General features: G+C 41.9%; 3 protein-coding genes across 7 annotated transcripts in view; 1 reads left to right on the top strand and 2 right to left on the bottom strand.

The window, feature by feature from the left end:
• Positions 1-332: 332 nt before the first annotated feature.
• SRSF7 (serine and arginine rich splicing factor 7) lies at positions 333-5,261 on the bottom strand. Of its 3 annotated transcripts, XM_081855008.1 has the most exons (9): positions 5,132-5,261; positions 3,922-4,102; positions 3,653-3,829; positions 2,720-2,794; positions 2,540-2,641; positions 2,131-2,184; positions 1,597-1,632; positions 934-975; positions 333-641 (listed from the first exon to the last, which is right to left on the bottom strand). In XM_081855008.1, the coding sequence occupies exons 1-9, from the start codon at positions 5,202-5,204 to the stop codon at positions 587-589; spliced, it is 795 nt and encodes a 264-aa protein (XP_081711134.1). In that variant the 5' UTR covers positions 5,205-5,261; the 3' UTR covers positions 333-586. The 3 variants fall into 3 exon arrangements, with proteins under 3 accessions (XP_081711134.1, XP_081711135.1, XP_081711136.1); XM_081855009.1 differs by lacking the exon at positions 934-975; XM_081855010.1 differs by lacking the exons at positions 934-975; positions 1,597-1,632.
• A 226-nt stretch (positions 5,262-5,487) lies between these two features.
• On the top strand, positions 5,488-10,526 carry GEMIN6 (gem nuclear organelle associated protein 6). Its single transcript, XM_081855090.1, has 4 exons — positions 5,488-5,777; positions 7,077-7,214; positions 7,862-8,005; positions 9,829-10,526. Exons 3-4 carry the CDS (start codon positions 7,878-7,880, stop codon positions 10,202-10,204), a joined length of 504 nt encoding a protein of 167 aa, XP_081711216.1. The 5' UTR covers positions 5,488-5,777; positions 7,077-7,214; positions 7,862-7,877; the 3' UTR covers positions 10,205-10,526.
• A 939-nt stretch (positions 10,527-11,465) lies between these two features.
• The window catches only part of DHX57 (DExH-box helicase 57), a 31,742-nt gene continuing 17,384 nt past the window's right edge, over positions 11,466-25,823 (bottom strand). For 2 of the 3 annotated variants that reach the window (XM_081854508.1, XM_081854509.1), the window contains exons 11-24: positions 25,702-25,756; positions 25,256-25,461; positions 23,858-23,974; positions 23,399-23,495; positions 22,209-22,382; positions 20,822-21,022; positions 19,453-19,729; positions 18,242-18,337; positions 18,044-18,127; positions 15,922-16,059; positions 15,315-15,389; positions 14,927-15,061; positions 14,248-14,448; positions 11,466-12,886 (exon numbers count right to left, since the gene is read on the bottom strand). In XM_081854508.1, coding sequence (XP_081710634.1) covers positions 12,743-12,886; positions 14,248-14,448; positions 14,927-15,061; positions 15,315-15,389; positions 15,922-16,059; positions 18,044-18,127; positions 18,242-18,337; positions 19,453-19,729; positions 20,822-21,022; positions 22,209-22,382; positions 23,399-23,495; positions 23,858-23,974; positions 25,256-25,461; positions 25,702-25,756 — 2,000 coding nt within the window. In that variant the 3' untranslated portion in view covers positions 11,466-12,742. The remainder of the gene's footprint in view (positions 12,887-14,247; positions 14,449-14,926; positions 15,062-15,314; positions 15,390-15,921; positions 16,060-18,043; positions 18,128-18,241; positions 18,338-19,452; positions 19,730-20,821; positions 21,023-22,208; positions 22,383-23,398; positions 23,496-23,857; positions 23,975-25,255; positions 25,462-25,701; positions 25,757-25,823) is intronic. The other variant, XR_014154528.1, reaches the window with a different exon arrangement.

Raw genomic sequence — 25,823 nt, 5'->3', positions numbered from 1 at the left:
CCTGTGGTGGTATGTCATAAAAATATTCTGCTAAGCAAGCCAACTTGATTTTACAAGTTAACAGATCAAACTCCAACAGTTGTATAAATACCATTACAGAATCAGATTGACAAGCAGCTTCCTTAAAAATACCTTTGCAAGTCATAACACCCCAGAAAGCCTGAAGCACCAAATTAAATGTCACACTTAAAGCTTGATGCCCGCAGGCTAGTGGTAGCCACAAGTATTTTTAGCCAATACCCTTGCACAGTATTTGTGTATAACACTAAGGTATCTGTAATCTGCTTTTAACATGCACTTGATTAACAGAAGCAAATAGCATTACAGCAAAGTTAGAAATACACATTTTATTTCATGTGCCCATAAAAAGACCCACTTTTCAGATCACAGGATGTTATTACATACAGAAATTGTGCACTAGTCTAATGTAGCAGCTTTTACAGATTTTACTAGAAGATCAAGATCCTCGCTGCGTTAGCCCTAGAAAAGGTTTTCAGTCAACTAAATCCTTACATTTGTCAATAACACCAAAGAAATCCCTTAAAATAACGTAAACAAAATTCTTCCTATCACGTTCTTTGAAATTCTAATCCAGTCTTTCAGGACTCACACTCCTTCGAGGGCTTCCTGATGGCGAACGACTAAAAATAAAAAGGGGAAAAAACGAAGTCACTAGGTTACTCAATGTTAAAATTAGTAAAAAATGGAAATTAATAATTAGTGTTCTTAAAAGGGGATCCATGCTACCTGCACATTAGTAATTTTAATCCTAGCACCTATTTGGATGCTGCTATAGAAGAGGATGTTAGTTGGAATTGAAGGCTACAAGCTCTTAATGTTAAATATTGAAGCAAACTTAAAAGTTTGCATGCACCCCCATTCCCACAGGAAGTATTACCAAGCTCTCTTGCAGTGTTCAAGAAGCATACTTACCCTGAGTTAATGGAGAATGGATATAAATGGCTCATATCAAAACTGAAAAAGCAAGACTGAATATTAAATCAAGTAAAAATGCTTTTAAACACATATACTCATGAGGAACTAAAAATTCTGACAGTCTACTATTATTAAGTAACAGCTAGCTGCTGTTCAATGTCTCGATTGTCCTGCCAATTTCCTGAAGGTTTCAGTCACAACTATAAACCTTCTCCGTTTAACTTTTGAGCCATTTACATTTATTGTCCATTAACATAGCCAGGTAATATGCTCCATTATTATTAATATGCTGTATTATTATTAAACACCCTTTTTGAGAATGGTTCTGGACTTTGGTTAAATCTTAAATTTGCTTATTACACTTAAGTGGCCTGCCACAGTTCCTCAGACCCTGAGTGAATAGTAATCACTCTTTTTCCCAACAGAAGATGCCAGTTTTTGTGCTTTTACCCTATTTCATGAGTATCTCCCATTATTTCACTTTTTTAAAAAATAACCTAAAAACTATTATAAAGAACTAGAAACAAATCACAGCTCTGTAGAAATTTAAACATTTAGTAACATTATTTTAATGTTTTAAATGTAGAACTGTGAATCCAGGATATACAACACTGTTATCTGCATAAAATGCAATATGTCTCCTTCAGAGGCTCAGCTTACCTTCTCTTTAAAGATGGTGATCTTGATTTGGAACGGCTGTTAAAACAGCATCAATTACATTACATTAGCAAACACTAGACTGATCCAGTATCTACAGCCAGGGAGGGAAACCAGTGGACCTACAGATGTTACTGGAATACAACTCCCATCATCCCTGACTACTGCTTTTGCTGACTGAGACTGATGGGAGTTGGAGGCCAGCAATAGCTGGAGGGCCACAGGTTAACTACCCCTGATCTATAGCCATGATTTATCTGTTTTAAAATAAAAGCATGAAAGAAGCTGGTAACATCTTGCAATTGGTTATTTTGATGCTGGATACTCGAGAACCACAAAGATTGCTTCTAAACTACTTAAATGTATAGAGTAGGCTAATTGAACTTGCATTCATATTATAAGCCTGTGTGTACAGTAGACATTTGATGCTTTCAAATTAAAACATTGCAAGAGGCATTTGGAAGTGATTAACATTTAGAAAAATGCCCATTTCACATAATTTAGCTAGTTACTATTTTACAAAGCATTGACATTTACCTGCTTCTGGGTCGTGAAACGGACCTGGACCTGGATCTTGACCTTGACCGAGACCTAGGTTTTAAAGAGAAGGTACTCAATTCCAAGCTCTTAACAACACATCTATGCAGGTGAATGAAAGCTGTCATGAAACAAGGTTGTAGACATGCAGTCACAGCAATATACAAAGTTCATTAATTCTATTCATTCTGGAGGAAACTTAGAACATAGGGTGCCCAGATATGCTTTTCTTCAGAGATATGTTTGATTCAATCAAAGATTTTATTGTTGCATTTACTTATGGTTTTTTTAAAATATTGCCTACAATTCCTTTTTCTTTTGTAAGCTGCTTTGAATAGGGGTAAAAGTATTAAGATACTAATGATAATTAAATCAACTCCATGAACATTAAGATTATTAGCAAAATTACCTTGATCTTTTTAAAGAACCTGAACGGGATCTGCGTGGCGAGACAGATCTGGATCTCCGAGGGGAGAGTGATCTTGATCTCCGAGCAGAGACAGACCTGGATCTAAAAGAAAGGTGGCTGTTACAAATATGCCATTCTGATTCTTAAACTAAAGCACCTTGTTCCAATTTTGATGCTCACCTCCGGCCACGACTTCGGCTACGTGAGCGAGAATATCTCCTTCCTCTGGACCTTGAATGAGATCGAGACCGTGACCTAGTTTTAGGTTAGATAAGAGAAGTATTAGACCACAACTTCAACAGTTAACATGTGAGCCTTTGCCGAAGCCAAATTATCTGATAATTAAAAATTAGTGTCTTGTACGTTGAAAAAAATCAGGGCCTATGTCTTGAGTATTTTTACTACCTAAAAAAGATGTTAAACTGAATAACATTTTAGAATTACAATCATAATATAAAACACTGTAATGTGTATTTAAAATAAACCTTGCAAGTTTGCAGGTCGACCCTCTTTGGCCCAAGGTCTAGCAGATCTAGACGATCTAGAAGTATCTATAGCCGGTCGCTGCATCTAGGTGTTCTCTTCAATCTAACGACGATCAAACTGACAGCCAAATGAGCCAGGTGAGGCTTGATTGACGCAAGAAGATTTTTCTAGGTGGGAATGTGGTCAATCTGGTGTTCCTCTTTTTAAACCGGAGGGGGCCCCAATTGAAAGCCAAATTTACTGTTACGGCGATCACCGTCTCAATTTTTCTGCCCTTTAAAGAATAAGGTGAAGCTAGGTGTAGATGGCTCGAGGGGATCTGGCCTCTTATGCTGATCACCTCAAGGTCTAGGAGGATCTTAATTGTCGGATTTGCAAGGCGCCTCAGCATGAAATCTTAAGGCTCGTGACATTCTGAATCAAGGCGACTGACTCAAACGAAGAAACCTGAAAGGTTTTGACCAGGTTGATTATTAACATATTAACATAGTAACACAAAATATAAACAATTGTAATATACCCACATAAATTATAACATTTACTTTTAAAACGGTGTATCATTACCTTCTTTGCTAATAAAAACTATGATTAACTGCTGAAAACAAATCTCCTTATATCTACACATACCTGCTTCTTCTCCGACGACTGTAGCGATGACAGTCATAAGCATAATGACCTTTCTCGCCACACTCATAACATCTATCATTGGGATCAAATGGCCGGCGTGCTGGGGGTCTATCATAGCGAGATCGGCGTGGCATACCGGTTGATAACTCCACTCTAACCCTAGAGCCACAGATCACTCTGCAACAGAAACACATATTTAATAACCTAACTATGGACTCGGAATTCAGTTTTTATTCATGTGTAGATAACCAGTTACCACTTGCACGTACTTTCCATCTAGCCCACGAACTGCATCTTCAGCATCTCTTGGGTCTTCAAACTCAACAAACGCAAATCCTGGAGGATTTCGCGCAATCCACACTGTGCGTAATGGTCCGTAGTAGCTGAAAGCTCTCTCAAGTTCACCTTTACCAGCACCAGTTCCTAGATTACCAACATATACTTTGGTTTCTACACACACAAAAGAAAAAAGATTTTTTTTAGAAAGTTCCAAGAAAATATACGTCCTTAATAGTCTTAAGTCAATTTCACTGCTATCTAAGTATTCACGTTCACTTCACTTGCCAAACTGCACTCCCACTGAACCGCAAAAGCAGGGCTGCAACCATTATAAACGCAAGTTTCCGGCATCCATGCTGGCAGCTGGGGGGGGGGGGCACGTCAAAGCGACAACAAGGAGGAAAATAATACTATTATACCGACACCCTGTATCAAACGCACAAGATTTCTCCTAGTTTTTCTGTCCATCTAATTGGGTGTTATAGTCGAGATACTCAAAGCAATTAATAATCATAATAACCTGCATAAGAAGCGCACTTCCCATACTTCGGGGCACAAAAGTTTAAGCAGGCGCGTGTTCAAGGGGAACACGCCAGAAGTTGGCGAGGCTCAATGAGGCCGCCACTCCCTTTATTAGAGGCTCCTGGAAAGCGCGCCAGCCGGCAGGCAGCCGGCAGAGGAAGCGCAAGCGACGGCAACTGCCCTTCGGGCCCTCCGGCGCCGCTTCTCCGCCCTCGGCCAGCCCGCCCACCTCCTCTTCCTCGCTGCCGAAGGCGAGCGGAGCAGCCCTGGGCGCCGCCATCTTTGGCGCCGCCTCCATTTTGCCCGCGCAGCGTCAGTAGCGCCGAAGGGAGGGAAAACAAACCCCGCCAGCTCCGGCCACAAGCCCCGTCTGCCGCTACCCCGAGGGGAGTCCCCTCCTCACACCAAGCAGCCAGCGGCGCAGCTCCAACGTCCGAAACGCCACAGCGCCGAACCCAGGGGTGGCTTTCTCCTCAGCGCAGCCGGCGACCATGCCTGTGCAAAATGGCGGCGGCAGTGGCGGCACTTGGCCGCTTAACGGGCTTCTTCGCCGCCGCCGCCGCCACGGAATACGGCCTGGGCACCGCGGATTTAGCTAAGCGGGGCCTCGAAAAGAGGCAAAGAGAGGCGTCGCTGCGGTCTCTTCTCCACCCGCTTCCCCCAGCACGCTCCACTCACCTCCACCGTAACGGCCATACCGCGACATCTTCGCCCGAGCAGGGGGGGAAAGCCCAACCGTCTCCACGCGCATGCGGACTCGCGGGGCCTTATATAGGAGGTGCCGTTGGCGCGCATGCGCGTAACAATGGCCAGGCCGCCGCGGGCCGGCAAGGCGGGAAGAAAGTCAGCTTTCGGTTTCCGTAGCAACGCCAGGCTGGAAGGAGGGAGGGAGGGAGCGGAGGCTGAGACAGCCTCCATTTTGGGAACGCGGTTATTGCCCGAGCGTGTAATTTGCCCGTTTGAAAACACGTGCCGTTTTCTCGGGTATATTATTATTATTATTATTATTATTATTATTATTATTATTATCGAGCGCCCCACCGTACGCCGCTCAGCAACATTTCACTCAGATTTTCTACGGTGGCTTCCCGGGGTGGAGGCGGATTTTCATATATTTGCGCGTTCGGGAAGTTTGGTTCGCACTGAATTTTTTTAGGGGCTTGCTCAAGGACGAGTGAAGGGTTTGGGAAAATTGGTGCTCGTGAAAAGGCAATGGTCGCTGAGAAGCTCCTTGCAACCAATGAAAGGGATCGCTTGTTCCCTCAAATCCACGTGTCTTGAGTCCATTTGCGCCCCCTATACTCTGCTACAGTAAATCAATACAGTATTTCTATGTTGTCCATTGGGAAACCGATGGCTGTTAACCTTTTAAAAGGTGCTTTATTTTTTACACTCCGCCCAAGGACCTCCAGCCAACAGCGAATAAGAACGTGAGAGCCTTCTGAATAAAATGAACAATAACAGAACATGGGTCAGTTTCCTTCACTCCAGGCGTCACACCAGATTAAAGAGCTTGTTGTAAAATAATGGCATACGTTTAGCGTTAAATGCGAGCGTGCATTCGTGGGCCTTGAGGGCAATTCCTCAGCTTCCTCTAAACTGCACTTCATTCTCTGAGGAGGAAAGAGATTCCTCGTAACACTAGTATGTAAAAGGCAGCACATGAATGGTGCACTCCGACGTCGGTTTTCTCGGGTGAGACTCACTACGTTCAATAGAGCTGACTCGAGAGTCATGCTCTATTTCTATGCATGTTTATACAGAGGCTAACCCGAGTAAGTTCAATTGAACCAAGGGCTTCCCAAACTCTGGTCTCTAGCTATTTTTGGACTACGGTTCCCATCATCCCTGACCACTGGTCCTGCTAGCTAGGGATGATGGGAGTTGTAGTTCAAAAAAACAGCTAGCGAGCAGAGTTTGGGAAACCCAGGTTAAGTCTATATAGGATTGAAACCTGACCCATTGTTTTGGGCTACTTCATGCAATGCAAACTGGCTAGATTGGTTCGTAAATCGCTCTGAGTTGCCTTGGGTAAGATAAAGCGACTAACAAATGTAATATAAAAATACTATCTTTGGAACGGAAAGCACAACGCACGCTAGGGAAAACCCTACTATTCTACAGTAACATAAAGGAACAAACACCCTCCTTGCTTTAAAATATTGTAACCCCCATCCTGGGACTATTACAAAAGCTTTTTTAAAAAGTGCCTTTAAAAAAGTCCCTTGAAGCTGCAATTCTAGGCATACTCGCTGGATTCAGGGCGACTTAATCCGAACAAAATTATTTTGCATTCGCACTCTGGAAAACTAATCTTAACACAGGAGTTGCCTCTGATTAGTCATCTATTAGGATTTGCCCTCTGAATCGGCTTTTAATTTTCTTTTTAACCTTAGGCAAAGAGAGGCGGAGTAAGCTAAATAGGGTAAATTAATTTACCCTAAATAGGGTAAATTATCATTTGCTGCCGGACTGCTTAAACTTCCGAGCTCTGCCAGCTCATTCTGCGGGGCTGCTTGCTGAGCGCGATTATTCTTAGGGTGTGAGATGGGAGTGAATATATCATGAATGGAGGGGTTGCCCGTAAGGAGCTGTTTCCGGATATTGCTTTTTTGCAGAGGAGGAACTTGAAACTACAACCCGATGCATTCTGGGCCCAAGCAATGACGACGGGAAGGAAAGGCTGCGTGCGTTTCACCTGAATCCCTCGCCTTCTTTACCGGCTGGATTACAGGGAAACTCGCATTTCATCTTTAGCGGTGAGTGCGATGTAAAAATGTTGTTGATCCGGCTCCGTGCCTCTTTTATGGGCATAAAGGCAGAGAAGAAGCAAGAACTGTGTGGATGAACGGGGGCGCTTTAGATTCCAAATAAACTTCTGCGCTGGGAGTGCAGACCCTTTCCAAAACATGCCCTCGCTCCGGGTTGAATAACACTTTATTATTTGCACAGTAAGATGATTTTTTGGAGAAACGTGCCCTGATCTCGAGTATAAAAAGAGTGGGTGGAAGATATGTTTAGCTGTGATACTTGGTGCCCTTATTGCATTTCTTGAGTCTCTAAAGTCAATTGCGTTAGATTGTAAACCTTATTTTTTAAAATCTGCGTCCTGCTTTTGGCTGTTTAACATTCTATGGCCTTATAAATGTTATTTGTGGGAAGGAAGTTATTGGTTTTCGGTTAATATGTATTTTGTGTTCTCATTTTTTATGTTGTGAACAGCCCCTATGATCTTTGGAGGAAGAGCAGTATACAAAATTAATAAATGAGAAATAAATAAAATAAACAAATCTAGGATTGTGCTGTTGTTCCTAACTTCTAGATATGAGCGGGATATCTAGACATTGTTTTAACAGACAGCTTTATCAACCTTTGCTGATCAGTGTGTTTTTTGTTTTCTCATTTGGTTCAGCAAATAGGAAATATGACTGAGTGGCAGAGGAAGACACCTTTGGAATGGCTGACTTATGTGAATAAAGAAATTGAAGTTCTGGCTGCTGAGAAACAGAATTATAAAGGATGGGTTTTAACAGTTGACCCAGTGTCTGCCAAGTAAGCAGGAGTTCAATATACATGGAAGTGTGATACCCAGAGAGAGAGAGAGATGTATCAAAATTTATTTTATTTTCAAAACCATGAATCAGAACAAGAATTGGGAGGGGAAGGGGGAAGCACAACCATTAGTAGAAAAACAAATCTGTAAAATATCTGTAAATTTTACTTTCTACTCAGCATGCGGTTAGCCTGTTGTTGCTGCTGCTGCTATGACAAATGTCTGATGTTGTCTGGCTTCACACTTCAGAATTTCTATTCACACCAACAACTAGAAATTTGCCCTACAATTTATTCTTTTCACTGATATTCTCATAAGTAGGACAGCTGAACAAGTAGAAGGGAAAAAGAGGAAAATGTTTGAGACAGCATCAGATGAGTTTTCTACACTGGTAAAATTGAGACAGTATGATCAGGTCACTGACCATTAGTGTTAAGGTTTAGCAGTGGTATTCCACATTGCCTAAGAATGTGGGCCTTTGTTTTTTGTTTTAGTTCTTACGTTTGCACTTTTTTGTATGTTTGTTAACAAATCATTAACTTTTTTGAAAAGATGTGGGAAGCAACTCACTCTATATGCCTTTAGACAATTTTCTTTCATAATAGTTCTAGTTAATATTAGCCATTTGAAAATGGAGCATGGTCTAAAAATGTGGGCGAGGTTAAAAGATTTGGGATTGGTTTATAAGACCAAATGCATCTGCAATAGATTGGTTTTAAGTACAGTACTTGCCACTTCACTTTCATGAGATACTTCATTAGCTTGAGTTTTTGTATATACCACAGAAGGGTAAAAGTTTAGCAACTAGGAATTACTGTGATGCGCCAACTGAAACCTCTGTTCTTCCAAAATGAAATGATTTTAGTATTTCTGCATCCCATACTTACTATAAGGGCTGAGTTGTACCTTTCGATTTTCAGTGGCTAAATACATGGATGCTATTGAACTAAACGCTACTGAGTTGGGAGGGTGTTACTTTGAGGGAATGCATTTCTTTGTATAGATTTGTATTTTAGTGCTTGAAAAATGTGTAACAGTGGGAAAAAGTGTTATGAACAATGACACTTGGCATGCATTGCTTATTGTACAGTAGGCACTGGCTAGCTACAGTGGCTGAAATATTTTTAAGGATTATGTATGTAGGTGAACTGACCCTAGTAACATTTTCAGACAATAAGACTGCTGGTTAATGCAGTGGTGCCCCGCGAGACGAACGCCTCGCAAGACGGAAAACCCGCTAGACGAAAGGGTTTTCCGTTTTGGAGGCGCTTCGCAAAATGAATTTCCCTATGGGCTTGCTTCGCAAGACGAAAATGTCTTGCGAGTTCCTGCGGGGTTTTTTCCCTCCCCCCCCCCTTTTCCTAAGCCCTAAGCCGCTTCTCAGCTGATCCGCTAAAAGCCGCTAAACCGCTAATAGCGCTAATCCGCTAAGCTGTCAATGGGCTTGCTTCGCAAGACGAAAAAACCGCTATACGAAGAGCCTCACGGAATGGATTAATTTCGTCTTGCGAGGCACCACTGTATAACTAATGTTGGCATAACAACTTGCACTCTTAGTTTTTGTTGGTGTGATGTAATGGGATCAGCCTGGGATGCTATTGCAATTCCACACATTTGTAATTTTTCACTGTGGGGGCGGATGGCTGCTGCATCCTGACCTTAATGCTTCATGGTGCAGGTGCTTGTGGGACTGAGACGTTGGGGCTTGTGTGTTTTGATGAGATAAAGTTGAGTATAAATTTGATAGCATTTAGCATGTGAGATTTCTGTAGGTCTTTCCACCAAGTTGCAAAACTTTATTGTGAACTCCTTTTCTTGACAGCATTCTTCTGGCAAATCCTCTTGAGAACGGAAAAGTGTCTGTTTCAGGCATCTTGGGGCATGCAGTGCAAGAGGTGAAGATATTGTCCGAAGCATCTGATGCTATGAAAGAGAAACTTGCCCACCTATTCATGCCTAGAGAAAGCCAAACTTACAGTCAAGAGGAGCTGGAGGACAAGAAAAGCAGCTTGAAGAACTGGTTGGAGAAAAACCATATTCCTGTAAGGGAGCAAGGAGAGTCACAAACAACACTCTGTGTTGCCGGGGTGTTGACTATTGACCCACCGTATGGACCAGAGGATTGCAATAGTTCCAATGAAATAATTTTGTCTCGAGTTCAAGGATTGATACAAAGTTATCTTGGCCTTCAGCAATGACAGAGTTGAAGAATTGGGATAAAGTTACCTGCTTGCAAAACCTATGTTTCCCCAACCTGATGCCTTCTACATGGACTACAAAACTCACATTGCCTGGGGATTGATGTGAGTTGTAGTCCATATATTTAGAGGGCTTCTAGTTATATCGGGAGGCTGATCTATAAAATACTGTTGAATTTCCCCTCAATTTAGGCATTTTGTGTTCCTAAGTGCTATCAGAAAGTCACAGTCAAAATAGAATGGTTTTTCTGGACTTGTTTTGTGAAGAAATGGCAAATGTAACAAATATGCACTATATATATATATATTTATATGAAAATAAGCATTGACGTTAGTTTTTATGTCTTCCTTTTGGGATCCTGTGAATGCTCCTTTATATTCAATTACTATTAGTCATGAAGAGTCACATATGAAAGCATCACATTCTTACCACTCAGTACTGGTATTAAATTAGGAATACCTCTATGAACTACAGTTCATAATATACAAGAATAATTACAATAGCTGAGGAAACGCATCATATGTAGCTTGTACTTTCACCAATTCAAAACCCCTAAAATTGCTACTTTCATCTTTGTCCTTATCTGAAAATCTTTGTATTCACTGGAAAGTGATGTGTTTTAAGTCTTTATGAGAAGTGATATGGTGACAGGTCGCTGCACTATATGCAGCCAGTGAACCGTCAAGTAATCTTCTACACTGAAGGCTATGGCTTATGTTACAGGGTGTCAGGGAAAATCTACTACACAAACCTCTATAGCAGAATTTCCTCCTGGTAAGACACTCATGGGGCAATTCAACTGATCCTGTTACACAGATGCAAGTGGATTTTCTTGAGTTAATATCCACATCAAAACCTCGTGGTTCGTGAGACCCTCCCCAAAGCCCAGAGGATGTTAGTGAGGACAGAGAAAGCCCTGAAGAGACCAAAGGCATAGCAGGCTTTGTTTAAGCTGCTCAGCCTCCCCACTTAACAGCTGATGTGTGGGGTATCGCAGCAACAGGAGCTTCTTTCCCGTGCATCCTCCAGCCTCCTGCCAGCCGCAGAGCTTCAATTATAGTTGTGGATATTTTTGGATACAGTATTTTTGGTATGGATTGAAGAGAGCGCCACAGAGGGTGTTTAAAGAGTGTTTAGAAGGTGTTCCCCACTACGCAATTTCACTTATGCACGCAGGGGACTGGAACATAACCCCTGCACAAGTGGGAAGTTACCTGTACATAATTTCTTGCAAAAAAAATATAAAAAAATCAAACTAGATTACAAATCCAATGAACAAGTTCCTGTTTATTTATAGAGCTTGTTGATCACCATTACCTCCATCCAATGAGCACCTCAGGTGACATACATAAAGTTACTATATAGAGTTTTATTTTTAACCACCAGCAGGCTCGTTTCTATCGCCATAGCAATTGTGCATTCTCCACTCCTGCCCCAATGTTGGTTTACTGTTTTTAAAAATCCTTAAATGCACCTTTTTGGGAGCTTCTGTTCAAGTCTCATTAATTTCTGCAGGATTGTGCTCCTTGTTTATAAGAAGTTGCTAGGCTGATGAGAGTCCACAAGTCATAATGAACTGTACTGAAAGAAGCCTCTTTTGTACTTGCATTCCTCAACCATTTCTTCTGACCTGTGAAAGATCTGGTTTCAGGAGCCAGCGGGGTGCAGAACTAGGATGTAACAACATTATCTTCATGTCTTGCTTTTGCAAAAACTTGGCACACCTCAAACTTACTGCTTTCATAAGTGCTGTCTTGTCAAGGAAGCTAAGTTGACTTCAGGCAATGTAAAAGAGTAATGAACTTTCTTCTCTAGACTAACCCTTTGAGAAGGAGCAAGACAACTTACACAGCCTTTGGCAAGCTGTAATTTGAGCCCTGTGCGCACGCACACACACGCACACACACGCACACACACACACACACACACACGCACACACACACACCAGCTCATATAGAACCTGGTTCATTTTTATACTAAAGACCATTTATCTTTCATTAAAATTTTTGGCAACCGACATTGATTAATTGATCAGATTAGGACAGGTTTTAGGGAAAGCTTACAGGGGAATCCACTTTAGAATTTAGGAAAATACAATCAGTTGCTATAGTAAACATCAAGTCCTGCCTTAAGGAGAAGAGGCAAGTCAATAGACCATCATTTTGTAGCAAAAAGAGTTAATCCTTAATTGGACAAAAACAGTAACAAGAAAAACACATTAGAATTGAATGTTTTTGGATCTCCCTTGAGTTTTCATTGGCATAAATAACAATACTGTAGTCTCTCACTCTGTACTTCACAGATTGCTCCTGGAAAGGAAACACTTGTGTTTCCCTTAAAATATGCCAACTTTTCCATGATTTGGGTGAAAAAAACCCACCATCTTGTTTCTCCAGCCCCATTAACTCCATTACGGCTACTCCAAATATAGTGGTTTCTTTGATTGCCACTTTGCCTTTAGGCTTCCAGGCATCCGTGTTGCTTCCATCTCTATTGCCATTGTTCTGCTGATATGTCTTTATACCAAATGCTCCGTGCTATTGTGTGGTCACAAGTTTAACAATCATGCTAATGATACGAGACCCTCGAGGGCAGGTACAAAGATCTATGCTGGGGTTTTTTACTTTATCCTGGAGTAGCTGGTCAAGCTCACAGCGAAGTTCTTTCACTAGTTCGGCTACCTGAAAAACACAAATATTCTTATGAGTTAAGCTGCTTAGGGGTAGTCCAGGCCAGATCACAAGCCCCCATCATCTCTGACTATTAGGCCATGCTGACTGGGAGTTGCGAGTCCGGCAAAACCTGAGGTTCCTCACACTACATTAGAAGTTACTTCTGAAGCCCCTGGTCCTCCCTCTGATATTGCATGAAAGACCTGCTGTACTTTTTATGCTTAACATTTGTACTCGCATAAAAGAGGCTCAGGATGCGGGTAGTGCTGTGGGTTAAACCTAGGGCTAGGGCTTGCCGATCAGATAGTCGGTGGTTCAAATCCCCGCGACTGGGTGAGCTCCTGTTGCTCGGTCCCTGCTCCTGCCAACCTAACAGTTTGAAAGCACAATAAAGTGCAAGTAGATAAATAGGTACCGCTCCAGCGGGAAGGTAAACGGCGTTTCCGTGCGCTGCTCTGGTTACGTGCGCTGCTCCCTCGGCCAATAAAGCAAGATGAGCGCCACAACCCCAGAGTCGTCTGCGACTGGACCTAATGGTCAGGGGTCCCTTTACCTTTAAAAGAGGCTCAACTGGGGCATTGCCTGAAAACTATGATGACATTAATGTCCTTAAGAATCTCAACAAATAGAAGATCAAAGGCACTGCATTTTTTCAACTGCACAGGTCATACCTACACCACTTGGGATTTTTCTCATTTGACTGGATTTTGTGTTCATTAATGCTCTGCACAGTACAGTTGGACCTTTTAAACTTTTTATGCCTTTTCTTCTTGTATATCCAGCGTTAACACCCCCACAGATGATATAGCATTGTCCATCCAACAGTGTCATAATGCTGGAAGAATTTTGTTAGTCTAAGGTGCCACAATACTCTGTTGCTTTTATCCAGATGAAGACCTGAGAGGCAAATTTAGCTTTTGGCGGTGCTGATACAATTTGTCCTGCCGTCTACAGCCTGGGGTTTGTTGTGCTCATGAAAGCGCCTATGCAAATTGTACTGCAGGGTGTTATAACCATAAACCACAGAGTTGATACCCAAGAGATGAGGACATCTGACTAAATTTCTGAAAGATCTTTGGTTCTTAAATAGCTGGTCATGCAGACATAAAGAACAACCTGACCTTTCAACTTAGGAAAGTAAACACACTTGTTGGACCCCTATGCTGCCCATGCAATTCTATAAGCCTATTGGAATTAGTGTCCATTTTAGCCCAGTGGACTTAATGTCTCAAGAGGAAATTTGTTTAAGGGTCATAACCCATTTCCTGGATGCCAGTACAAAGTAGAATGAGCTGTTCCTCTCCCCTTGGTACAATGAAAATAATTTCCCCATCATAAACAATTAGATGCAATGTGATGCATTTTCTTACCTGGTGTGAGGCTGCAACAAAACGAATCCACCCATCATCCAAGGAAACAACAAACTCTCCCTTCTGAAGATGCACATTAATACGGCCGCCTCCAAACAAGATCAGTGGGTACACAGACACCATGCTGCAGTCTCGAATAAACACCCGGCTGGTTTTTACCATCTCGTGATACACTAAGTAAGGGCTATCAAAGTGCCTTGTCTGAAACAAGGAACCCAAAAAAACTGTAGTGAAACTTCAACAACAACAACAACAGGTTCCATACCTATCACTTCAGTTAGACAATATATGACAGAGGCCATTGGTTTTGCTGGGAAAAGGTTGTCCAATGCCAGCATACCATTTGCTAGGCAGCAGGGGTAGGAGAAGACTGAAATCTTTACACAAATTTCACATGGGAGAAAGGAAATTGGCTGAAAATCAAATGGGACAAGTTGGTCATAAATTAAGTCCCAATGATTCCAATGTGAACTAAGTTTAACTAAGATTAGCCTGCTTCTCATCTTATGCATCTGTGCATAGATACAAGTCCAACAGATTACAATGAGGCTTACAGATGTGTAAATGCAAGGAATTGCACTATGGACTGTTGGTTGGTTTGCATGCCCCTCTTCCAAGAAGGAATTGTATATGTGTGGACAACAGGTACAGAATGACTGTCTGGGGGTGGGAAAATCACCTGGTAGTTTACAGAGGATGGATGAATGTGAACAGAGCCCTCCTTCTTGGTAACAAACTTCAGCTCTGCAGCTTTTGGCTTCATTTTAACAGCTCCTGTACTGGTCTTCTGATACTTCCCTTCTGGCAGTTTCACCTAAAATAGTAAAAAACAGTGATAGAAATACTCATAAGCAACTTCCATTCAGTAGGGTTGTGCAGAAGGAGATGTTTCTTTAAAGCACTGGAAATACTGAAAAGTCTCTAAACCCAACAGAAGCACAAGAGAGATTCCCTTTTGAGGAATTGCTAATAGCAAGTACCTCAGCTTTCAAGCATGCAGCATAGAACAAATGCAATGTGTGCAATATGGACAGAAAAAGAGAAATGAAAAAGCACTGCCCTCTTACCTGAACCACATTGGGATACAGAGCAGCACATAATATGGCTGATATGAGCTTGAAGTTGTCCGCATTAGAATTTGCCTGTGATATAAGCAAAAGGGTACCTACAAGTTAGTGCAGAAGTTTGCATGAAACTGGGCAAGCACATCACCTTGAGAATTTCAGCTTTCATGTAAAGGTAAGCTTCCAGACCTTATAGTTACAGAGATATTTTTTAGAAAATATGAAGGCATCTATTTTATTTTTTTAAAAAAATCTCTCAAGTGTTAAGTGGTAGAAGCTCTGGGCCCTATATGCCCCTCCCTAAAATGGGGGGGGGACACCTCTGGACTTTTTTTAATCAGCTGGGAAGAAAAGGGTTTTCACATAATCGGGAAGCTCCAAATCACTGAACAAAAACACTGCCCAAGGTTCTAGCTGTCATTTTGGTTCCATTAAATCATGTCAAGGAGAGTAGAAATAGAAGGGGTGGGAGGGAAAAATGAATGCCGTTATTTGGACAGATGAGGAAAGTGGCAGAGAATGAGAGGAAGAACACTGTATAAAAGCTTATACGTTGTACAAAAGGCAATGGATGAATGAGACAGGGCGACTCCATCGTCACTCCTGTTACCTCTTCTCCAGTTGCTTCCAGAACGCCGTCTCCTCCCTGAGACCACCTCCTTTCTATATCCTTGGCTCTGAGTCCCTCTTTCACAAATCCAATGTCAGACAACAGTTCTGTGAACTGCCTTTTTAAACTGGCCATTTGCTATGGAAGAGAGAGAAAGAACACCTTTGAATAATGAATAGCGTTAAGAGTTCTGAACTGTGTCAAGTGATGTCCACCTTCTGTTCTCATTCTTTCCAAACACCAGCGGTAAGCCACAGAAGACTCATGGGTCACAGCCAGCTTGTGGCTGACTTCATTTTGCCCACTGCCACTGTTGCAAATCTGGGGAAGAGAGGAAAAGCTATGCTGGGAAATGTGAACTGCATCTACTGTGGAAAAATATGTGAAAATGTACTCTGAGGAAACACTGAATGGTTGTTGGGACTCCTGGTATGGTAGTTCCATAACATAGCTAGTATGGGGGACGCTGATCTTCAAACTGTGTTCCAGGCAGCATTGTTGAACCTCCACTTATTCGGGGTTATTCAAAGTGAAACCAAGCTTGCCCACCCCTACAGATTTTTCCCTGCAACATGCAACTGTGTTGGGTGCCTTTCCAGGGCACAGTCTCCCTTCCCATAGAATGGCAGAAAGGCTCAAGTGGACTGGCCAATGTGCTAACTGAACTAAGAATACACCCTAGAACACAGCCCAGAATGAACTGCAATGTGCAAGGATTTCCCTGGCAGATGTGAGGTGGTTTGTCCGTACGCTAGTCAAAATGGATTTCCCCTGGAAGCAGGAAGCTTGAAAACCACTGACATATATACCGTATTGGCCTGTATATAAGCCTCACTTTCCCCCCAAATTCTGACTGTGAAAAGTTAAAGTGTGGCTTATATTCGTGACCTTACAATCTGAAGCCAGCACCAGGAGAGTGGCAAAGCAGCACCCGCCCCATGCGTAGTCCTCTGTCTTCTCCCCCAAGGCCGGAAAGGAAGAGAGTGAGGAAAAAGAAAGGCCGCCAGCAATGCAGCAGCCCCCCCACCCCCAGTATGCAGCCAGGAGCAGCGAGGAATGGAGCGGCTTATATTTGGATATTTTTTCTTTTCCCCCCTCCAATTTTAAAGGTGCGGTTTATATTCGGGCCAATATGATAGTTAGGCACACAGGAAACTGCTTTTTAGGAAGCCTATTTGTCTAACAGGCCTAGTACTGGATTGGGACTCTCCAGAATCTCAGGTAGAGATCTTTTTCCCATCAGGTGCTATCTATATATTTTTGTAGACTGGAGAGATGCTGGTGGTTGAATTTTGGACCCCAAACGTGTGCTGTACCACTCAGCTATGGTCCCCGTCATAAAAAAAAAACACGTATCTTTGGTGTGTGGGTGTGTAGAGAGGTTTGTGTGCGTTTGTGTGTGTGAGAGGAGTCCAGTGAGGAATTTTTTTACAGCTGATCCACACTCTTTACCTTTCAGCTAGGTAATTTCATTCAGTGGTTGGCAACCATAGTGTTAACATTTATAATTCAGTCTCAGAAGCTAAGGAATTAAATATTATATGGTATAGTAGTTGATCCATTTCCCTAAATCCTGTCATCCATCAGAGATCATCCTCAACTTTTCTGGAAAAGCTGAAGTTATCTAAAAAGGCAGCATATTTTTATTTTATTTTTAAATCAACCCAATCTTATGCTGCACCCAGTTTCCCCCTCTTCCATTGCCTGCCTACCAAGGATAAACACAGATATATCACACTGTTAAGCCTGGGGTAGTAGTCAACCAAATTTTACTCAGAGGAAACCCACTGAAATTAATCAACATGACTAAGTGAGGTTCATTTATTTCAATGGGTCTGAGTAAAATTTTGTTGAACGGCACCACTGGGTACCACATCTTGAAGTTAATCTGCAAGTAACATAGTGAAATACAGTGGGATAAAACCTTAAATGTACTGTATAAGCAAATAGGCCTAGAAAATGCCTTGCATGTACTGAGTTTTCTGATAAATGCAAAGTTGAAACCTATAAAAAATGTTTTCATTATAAGATTGCACAGCAGGAAAGCAGAACATAACAATCTGACATGAGGTTCAATATACACTTTTAAAACTCAAAATTGTGAACAATAATGCTAACTTACCTGAAGAGCACTTTCTGATAAGAAATTTTGTCTACAAAATGTGTGACTTGCTTGATAGCCTTCTTTTGAAGCTACACGCCATCCCTAAAGAGTGAAAATGTAAGCTGTTATAGCGTGCCATCTCATCTCTTACAATTAGGAGGCTCTATGGCTACAATAACTCTGAAATCAATTACAGGGTGTGCTTTTATTCCTCACCTTATATGCTTGGAGAAGCGCAAGATAATCACTGTTTCCTATTGCAAATTCCAGCTTTTTCTTGAATGCCTCCTCTCTTTTGTCCCACGGAGAAACCTTTTAAAACAAGGAGCCTAATAATGCAACCTGTTCTCACACTGGCCAAGCAGATGATGATGATGATGATGATGATGATGATGATGATGGATAATAATAATAATAATAATAATAAATTTTATTTATATCCTGCCCCCCCCAGCCGAAGCCGGGCTCAGAGAGGCTAACAACAGTAAAAATGACACAGTTTACATAAAATCACAATCAATTAATTGAAATACATTCTAAAATCAATTCATTCTAAAATCAATTCAGAGTCAAATTAATGGCAACCATTGAGCTAGAGTTCTATGAGGATTACAGAAGGAGAGAGGGAGTCAGACTGTGCCTTGGTCAAAGGCTTGGTGGAACAGCTCTGTCTTAAAATGCAGCCTCATTTTAAAGTAGCCGATAAATCAAGACCATAAGGGGAGGGAAACATAAGGGTCAGACTGTGACCAAACCAAAGGCCAGGCGGAACAGCTCTGTCTTGCAGGCCCTGTGGAAAGATGTCAAGTCCCGCAGGGCCCTAGTCTCTTGTGACAGAGTGTTCCACCAGATCAGGGCCACGGCCGAAAAAGCCCTGGCTCTGGTTGAGGCCAGCCTAACCTCCCTGTGTGCCTTTGGGAAACCCGCAAGCAGGATCTGAGCACAAGAGCATACTCCCAAGCTTTGGTTTCCAGCACTTGGTATTCAGAAGACTTGCTGCCTCCTTGGAGGCAGAGCACAGCCATCATAGCTAGAAGCCATTGATAGTCCTCAACGTATTTGTCCAATCCTATTTTAAAGTCATCTAGGTTAGCGGCCATCACAACTTCCTATGGGAGCGCGTTCCATAGCTGAACTATGTAAAGCACACCATTACACAACTGGCAGATGTAAAATTAAAATACAGCCTACAGAGTTCAGATTTACACAGTGTATTCTGGGTATACGGAAATTTTGTACATTGAATTCTACAAGATGTACAGAACTATCCCATTTTATCCCCCCCTCCCGACTGTATTTATGCTATGGGAAGTGGAACATCTCCCAAACCACTGCCAACCATATAATAGGTTTAAAAGGTTCCGTTTTAAGAGTTTAGGAAACATTCCGTTGCACACATGGACATATCTTGAAACAACAACACTTACAAAAGGAGACTTGTGGGCCCTGCTTGCTGCAATTGTCAGTGCTGGATCCAGACAGCGGAAAATGGTGCCAAACAGCATTAGCTTCCCAATGCTGACATCAACAGGCAAGGAAGCCAAATGATACCCCAAGGGCGTGAGCTTCTCGTCTGATGTTAAGGCTCCGACATCCTGCAGTCGTTGCTTTGAGGAACGTAGAGATTCGGCTGTTGGTGGCTCAATCAGTCGCATGAGAACTGAATGAAGGCTTTGTGCGGAGAACATGTCCAAAATCTTAATTCTGGAAGAAAGAGGAAAATAGAAACATTTGGTCGGAGTTGGATACGTTAGCTTCAGCTACATAAATATATAATATACACATATGTTAGCAGGCCTCCACTGAGAACTTTCTGATGATGTCTTGTGTGGGAATATGGTCATTTGTCCATAAGAGCATGGGCAAAAGTTTATTATTGCAATGTGATTTCATAGCAGAAAGCATTGCTTGGAAGCATGAGCAGCGCGTGGACAGCTCATGCCATCCGATGATTGGTTCACATAGCATAGCATGATCAACTGCATGGTCTGGTGTGAGAACATGAGACTAATGTATTGTATTGTCTTTTATCTGCTGACTGAGGCAAAGCTCTCTCCTTGAATTTGTATCTTTTCTTCGGCACACAATAAAGGTTGGGGCTGCAGCAACTTCTAGAGAGAGCTGCGGCCAGATTTCTGCAACCCATCTTGGTGTGAGACTGATAATTTACGGATGGCGAGCAGGTTCTCGTCAGTCTTGCTTTCTGGATGGGCAAGGGCAGACACCAAAAAGCATAAGAAGTCAGTATCAAACAGGGTAAGGTAAAAAGGTAAAGGTAAAGAACCACAGCGCCACCCACGTCCCGTATCAAACAGGATATAGGAGGGTTCACCAACCATTTTGGACCCATGGGCAAGCTTGCAAACTGCAGACACTGGCCAAACCAGTTCCTTCCCTCTGTCAGTGAAGTAACTGGAACAAGTCTATTTGATTTACAAACCCTAGCCATTATGTTGTACCTACTGTGTTAAATCTTGAGTTGCAGACAGTATAGAATAAAAAAAGAGAAGGCAGTTTTGTATAGTAATTCCTAAGCTCCACCTGTTTCTCTCTTTAAAGCAGTCCAGCAAAGTACTGAGCCTGGGCATTCATAAAAGCTAACACACACATTTTCAAGAAGTAGAGTAAGGACTATGGAAAATTATTTGCCCTAAGGAAGAATTAGGATGAAGTTGGAGGAAGAGGGATTTGAGAATGGGAGCTAAGGCAAATTACTATGTATAAGATGTGCCAATCAGCAAGATCTGTAAAGGTTGTTTCAGGGATGCTCTGGCTGCCAGGGAAAGACTGTCTTACCTGAGACAGAGCTGTTCCAAAGGCACTCTTTGTATTTCAGGTAACTGCTGCTTCAAAAGGAGATGATTGTAATGGTGGCTACTGAAGAGATGAAAACAGACCCCAGAGGCTACCCGGCCTGCTCGTCCTTTCCTTTGCAAGGCATTGGCTTTGGACACAAATGTATCCTCCAGGCTTTCCATACCTTTGCTTGGATCAAACCTGCAAGGAGGAAGATATGGAACAGGGTTTGCAATATTCTGATAGGCCTTGGGGAATCTAGGGAGGTACAAAAATTAGGAAACTGGATGCTTGCAGGTTCTGCTACTGCAAGGCATTGTACTTGGGGCTGCATTCAAAGACTATTTGGAAACCAGTTAGTGCAGAATGTAGCAACTAAATGATTAACGGGGACAAGAAGATGTGTGTGAACATATAAACACCAGTTCTCGCCCGACTCTGATAGCTGCCAATTTGTTTCTGGGCTCAGTTCAAAGTGCTAGTTTTGATCTTTAAGCCTTTAACAGCTCAGGAACCAAATGCCAAAAGGACAATGCATCTGTATATGTTCCTGCCTGGACTGTGAAATCATTATCTGAGGCTCTTCTCTGCATGCCACTTCTAATGGAGGTTTTTTGGCGATGAGAGGATGGCCTTCTCTACAGAAGCTCCCCATCTATGAAATGCTCTCTCCAATGACACCTGCCTGGCATCAACTTTATCATAATTTCACTGCCAGGGAAATACTTTTTATTTTTCTTGGCACTTGGGCAACACCAATTATTGGATTTTCGTATTCTGATTATGTTTTTAACATGCTTATGTGATTCTGTTATTGTATTTTTACTCCTGTTGCAAATATTAGTCATGCAGAAGTATCCAGCATACAAATGCTTGCACCTCCTAGATTCCTAGAGACCCATCTCAATACCGTTTTAAAATCTTGATTATCCTTAGTTACTGCCTAAAGTTTGCAGAGTCAATTTGACAAACGCTGGGGGGCGGGGGATGGATACCACCACTCTAGAACATTGTGAACTAACATTGCTACATATTTCCCATTTTTCACCTGTAAAAATTAAAGTAGAAAAATATGGGTTGAGAAAGATGAGAGCGAAAAGGTTAGGTCTTAAAGGGAGAAGTAATAACTGAGACAGACAGTAACAGAAATAGTTCTGGTCACAGGGAAACTGAAAGAGGAAAAAAGGAAGGGTGAGAAACAGAAGCTTGTAGCAGCTTAATGCAGGAAGCAAATAGCAGATTTGGGGCTTCAGTTTTGTAATGTCTTCCAGCTCAACAAAGAAATCTATCAGGTAGAAATCTCATTGTGCACAGACGTATAGGCCCCATTTTAGCAAAGCTTTTTAAAAAAAATTGTACATGGTGCTTTTGCTTATTATCTAGGTACCTTTTCTCTTTCATCTTCCCTGAATCAATCACGTAGACCACATCATCGATGGTAATGGAGGTTTCTGCAATGTTTGTAGATATGATGATCTTGGTGACCCCTACAGGAGGCTTAAGGAACACACATTGCTGCTCCTCACTTGAAAGTGAGGAATGAAGTGGATAAACAACACAGCTATGAGAAAAAGATCAGAGGACAGGTTTAGAGGGCTTTTAGTGAGGTTTTGTTTTCCATTTTTATATCACTTTTTTACATAGTAGCCAGAGCTGGAGAACCAAGGGTCACATCATTTGTGTCTGTATACAAGAAGAATGGACTTATCATGGTACAACAGGACTTCCCTTCCTCTCTGCCCCACTACAGCTCCCCAACCCCTGTGGCATGCCTCAAATTTGGTACACATCAATATGTTAGCAATTCAACTGTGCCAACGGTTTCAGGGTGAGGGAGGCAGAGAAGACCATATGAAGGACATTGATAAATTGCACAATGGGATGATTCAGACTTCAAAATACCAAACCATGGTTTGGCACTCCATGAAGGAGTCCTGTGTTCATGTCCTTCCCCCTATGTTCTTCTTTTGTGCTCAGATTTCCCCTCTTGCTTCTGATTCAGCGACAAACCATAGTGGGCTGTTGTGTCTGAGATGAGAAAATGACAACTTGTGGAATCTAGGCATGCAAGCCTCAGTTTAAACAGATTGGCTGGAAAATCAGAAGGAGAGAAACCAAAGCACACAAACAGAGGAGAAAGTCTCTGAGCAGAAGACTCATCCATGTGTAACTCCAAAGCATGGTTTGGCACTGCTTCTGAATGGACCCAATGCATTTTCTTGACTGGCAGTAACCTGATACACAATAGGGTACCAAGCCAAAGAACTAAGGGATAAACTGGTTTACATCCAATAAGCTCAAGGAGTCTATAACCAACGTAGAACCCAATGTTTCTGCAGCACCCAGGTAAGAAGAGTATTATTTTTCAGGTTCTACTTGGAAGTACAGAATATTATCCTCCATGCACTAGTTGAGAATTATCCTGGGGAGGGGGAAGAGATAAAAGATGCTGCAAGAAAGAAAAATGTTCACATATTCTTAAATAAGCAACTTAAAGTGATGTAAAAGTTGATTAAAATGTCAGTTTTAATTAATTTACTTTTCATTTAAAAATATTTAGGCATATTCTTAATTTACCGATTGCTGCGCCGGTTATTGAAGAGTGGATTAGTTTGCAACTGCTTATACAGTGTTTTAATTTCTTCCATGCCTGGCAAAAAAATCAGTACTGCACCTAGATATGAGTATATAAAAAATGGTAGAATTAATAGAAATGTCTTCTAGAACTCAATATATACTCTTCATTTTTGCTCCTGAAGGCAACCACAATTTATTGCTATTTCTCCCTCTACTGCATTACATGTTACGGTAAGATTAAATTCAACATCAATGTAAGTAAGAATTTTTTCCTCCTGAGGATCCTAACTCTGGGAAAAGTCCTATTATGCTTCGAAACTGTACGTCAAAAAGCTAGTTTTCTTTTAGAAAGAGGGAGAGCAGAGTAGAACTTCAACAAAAGATACCAGGAAACGGTCTTCTTGGTGCAACTGAGCTGCATAGGCTTTTAAATAGGTCATGTGTTTCTCATCATGTTACCTGGTGGATACGAATGTTCGCCACTGACGATCCACTCCAGTAAGGCCTCGATTAATTCAAGATTTACTTTGTCTAAATCCATTTTCTCCATTGTTTTTAATACTGATTTGCTAACCCCTGAAAGAGAAAATGAGCATCATAACAAAAAGGAAAAGCCCTGTTAAGGTCATGAATTTTGTAAGCAACTCAAACTACAGCCACTTCCAAATGAATCAAACCCTTGATGGAAAGTGGCGGTCCAGCTGTGGCAGCTTCATGGTAAGAACATAAGAAAAGCCTGTCCAGCATCCTGTTCTCACAGTGCAAACTAGATGCCTATAAGAAGCCTGCAAGTGTAGCAGCACTCTCCCCTCCCGCAGTTTCCATCAGCTGTTGATATCGCCTTCCTCATTTATTTAATTTGGTCCAATACCTTCTTTCTATTCACTCAAATAGCGTATTTTCTCAAGGTCAAAGTCTGATGTTGCCTTATACATATTTGGATATTGAAAAACACTTGAATATTGGGGGGGGGTTGTGCGTGAGACGCGAGGGGGGGTCATTCCTTCCAAAGAAAAACATTTTGGCCATGATTCAGTACCTCCAGCTGCACACTGGAAAAATCACATACACTAAAGGAATTTCCCATTCTGGAGGCTCGCCTGGCACCTTTGTTACATTTCTTTAGGCAGCAGGCAAAAACAACACTTTTCTCTGAGGTGTTTGGCTAATTTAACAATCTATGGCCTCTTAAACTGTGTGTGTGTGTGTGTGTGTGTGTGTGTGTGTGTGGTCATTGCTTCTATTCATCATTATATTACGGTGGAACCTTGTGTTACATACCGTCCTCCTTACAAATGCTTCGGGTTACGAGCTCTGCTAACCCAGAAGTAGATGCCCCTAGTTGCAAACTTTGCCCCAGGACGTGAGCGGAAGTCGAGTGCCAGAAGCGTGGCAGCAGCAGGAGGTGCCATGAGCGAAAGCACGCCTCATGTTAAGAACGGTTTCAGGTTACAAACAGACCTCCGGAACAAATTAAGTTTGTAACTGGAGGTACCACTGTATTTTTGAGTTTTTATATTGCAAACCACCCTGTGATCTTCCAATGAAGGGTGGTACAAAAATTTAAGAAATGGTGAAAATAACAATGATTCTCTAGTATAAGAGAGAAATAACATGTGCAATGAGAAATTCTCACAAGAGCATCAAGCATCTATCTGTCTGTCTGACAAGAGAATAGGAAACCTCTCAACAAACAGGTCTCAAGATCTTTGCACTAGAGCTATATGCCCGAGGTTGTGACAAGTACTCACAAACATTCTAGGTTTGAAAATGCCTTTCTGGCCATATGTACAATATGTTTACCGATAATAAACTCTTAAAAATTATTGGCAGCAATGAACATTGAATAAATATTACCTTTGTAGCGGCTCAGTAACTGCTGGAATGTTAGTTGCTGGTCTGGAACTGAATCTTTGGCAGCCACAGCCACTGTACTTTGCATCAGGCCAGAACGCCTTAAGTCATAATCTACTTCCTCTGCAGCAGTCCTCAGGTGTCTTTCTTTCTTGTCCACACTTTGCTTTGCTCGACGCATATATGGGCTGCCATGCTCCAAGACATACCTGAATGCAAACAGAGAAATTGGGTATGGGGAAAAGCCACCTGCAAACCTTGCTTTCTAGATGGATGACTGCTCTAAACAGTTGCTTAGACCTTGTGGGCTGTGCGGTGTCATTTCTGACAATAAGGTAATAAGGTAGAACCCAAAGAATTTTTTTTAAAAGTTTGAATACACAGCAGTCGTACAAATTTATGTACAAGGCATGTTAAATGTCCATAGACACTGGAGATTCCTAGCTTACCGAGTCACTGTAATAGCGTCTTCTATAAAAAACTGATCAACGGGGAACGTCCTACCTAAAAGAGAGATAAGAAACACAGTAATATAGTAATATAGGAAGAGGCAAATTACTTAATCAAAACT

Source organism: Podarcis erhardii (genome assembly GCF_964252035.2).
Source record: "Podarcis erhardii genome assembly, chromosome: 3".
Lineage (NCBI taxonomy): Eukaryota > Metazoa > Chordata > Lepidosauria > Squamata > Lacertidae > Podarcis > Podarcis erhardii.
The sequence above is the reverse complement of the archived record's forward strand: the minus strand, read 5'-3'. Positions and strand labels throughout refer to the sequence as shown.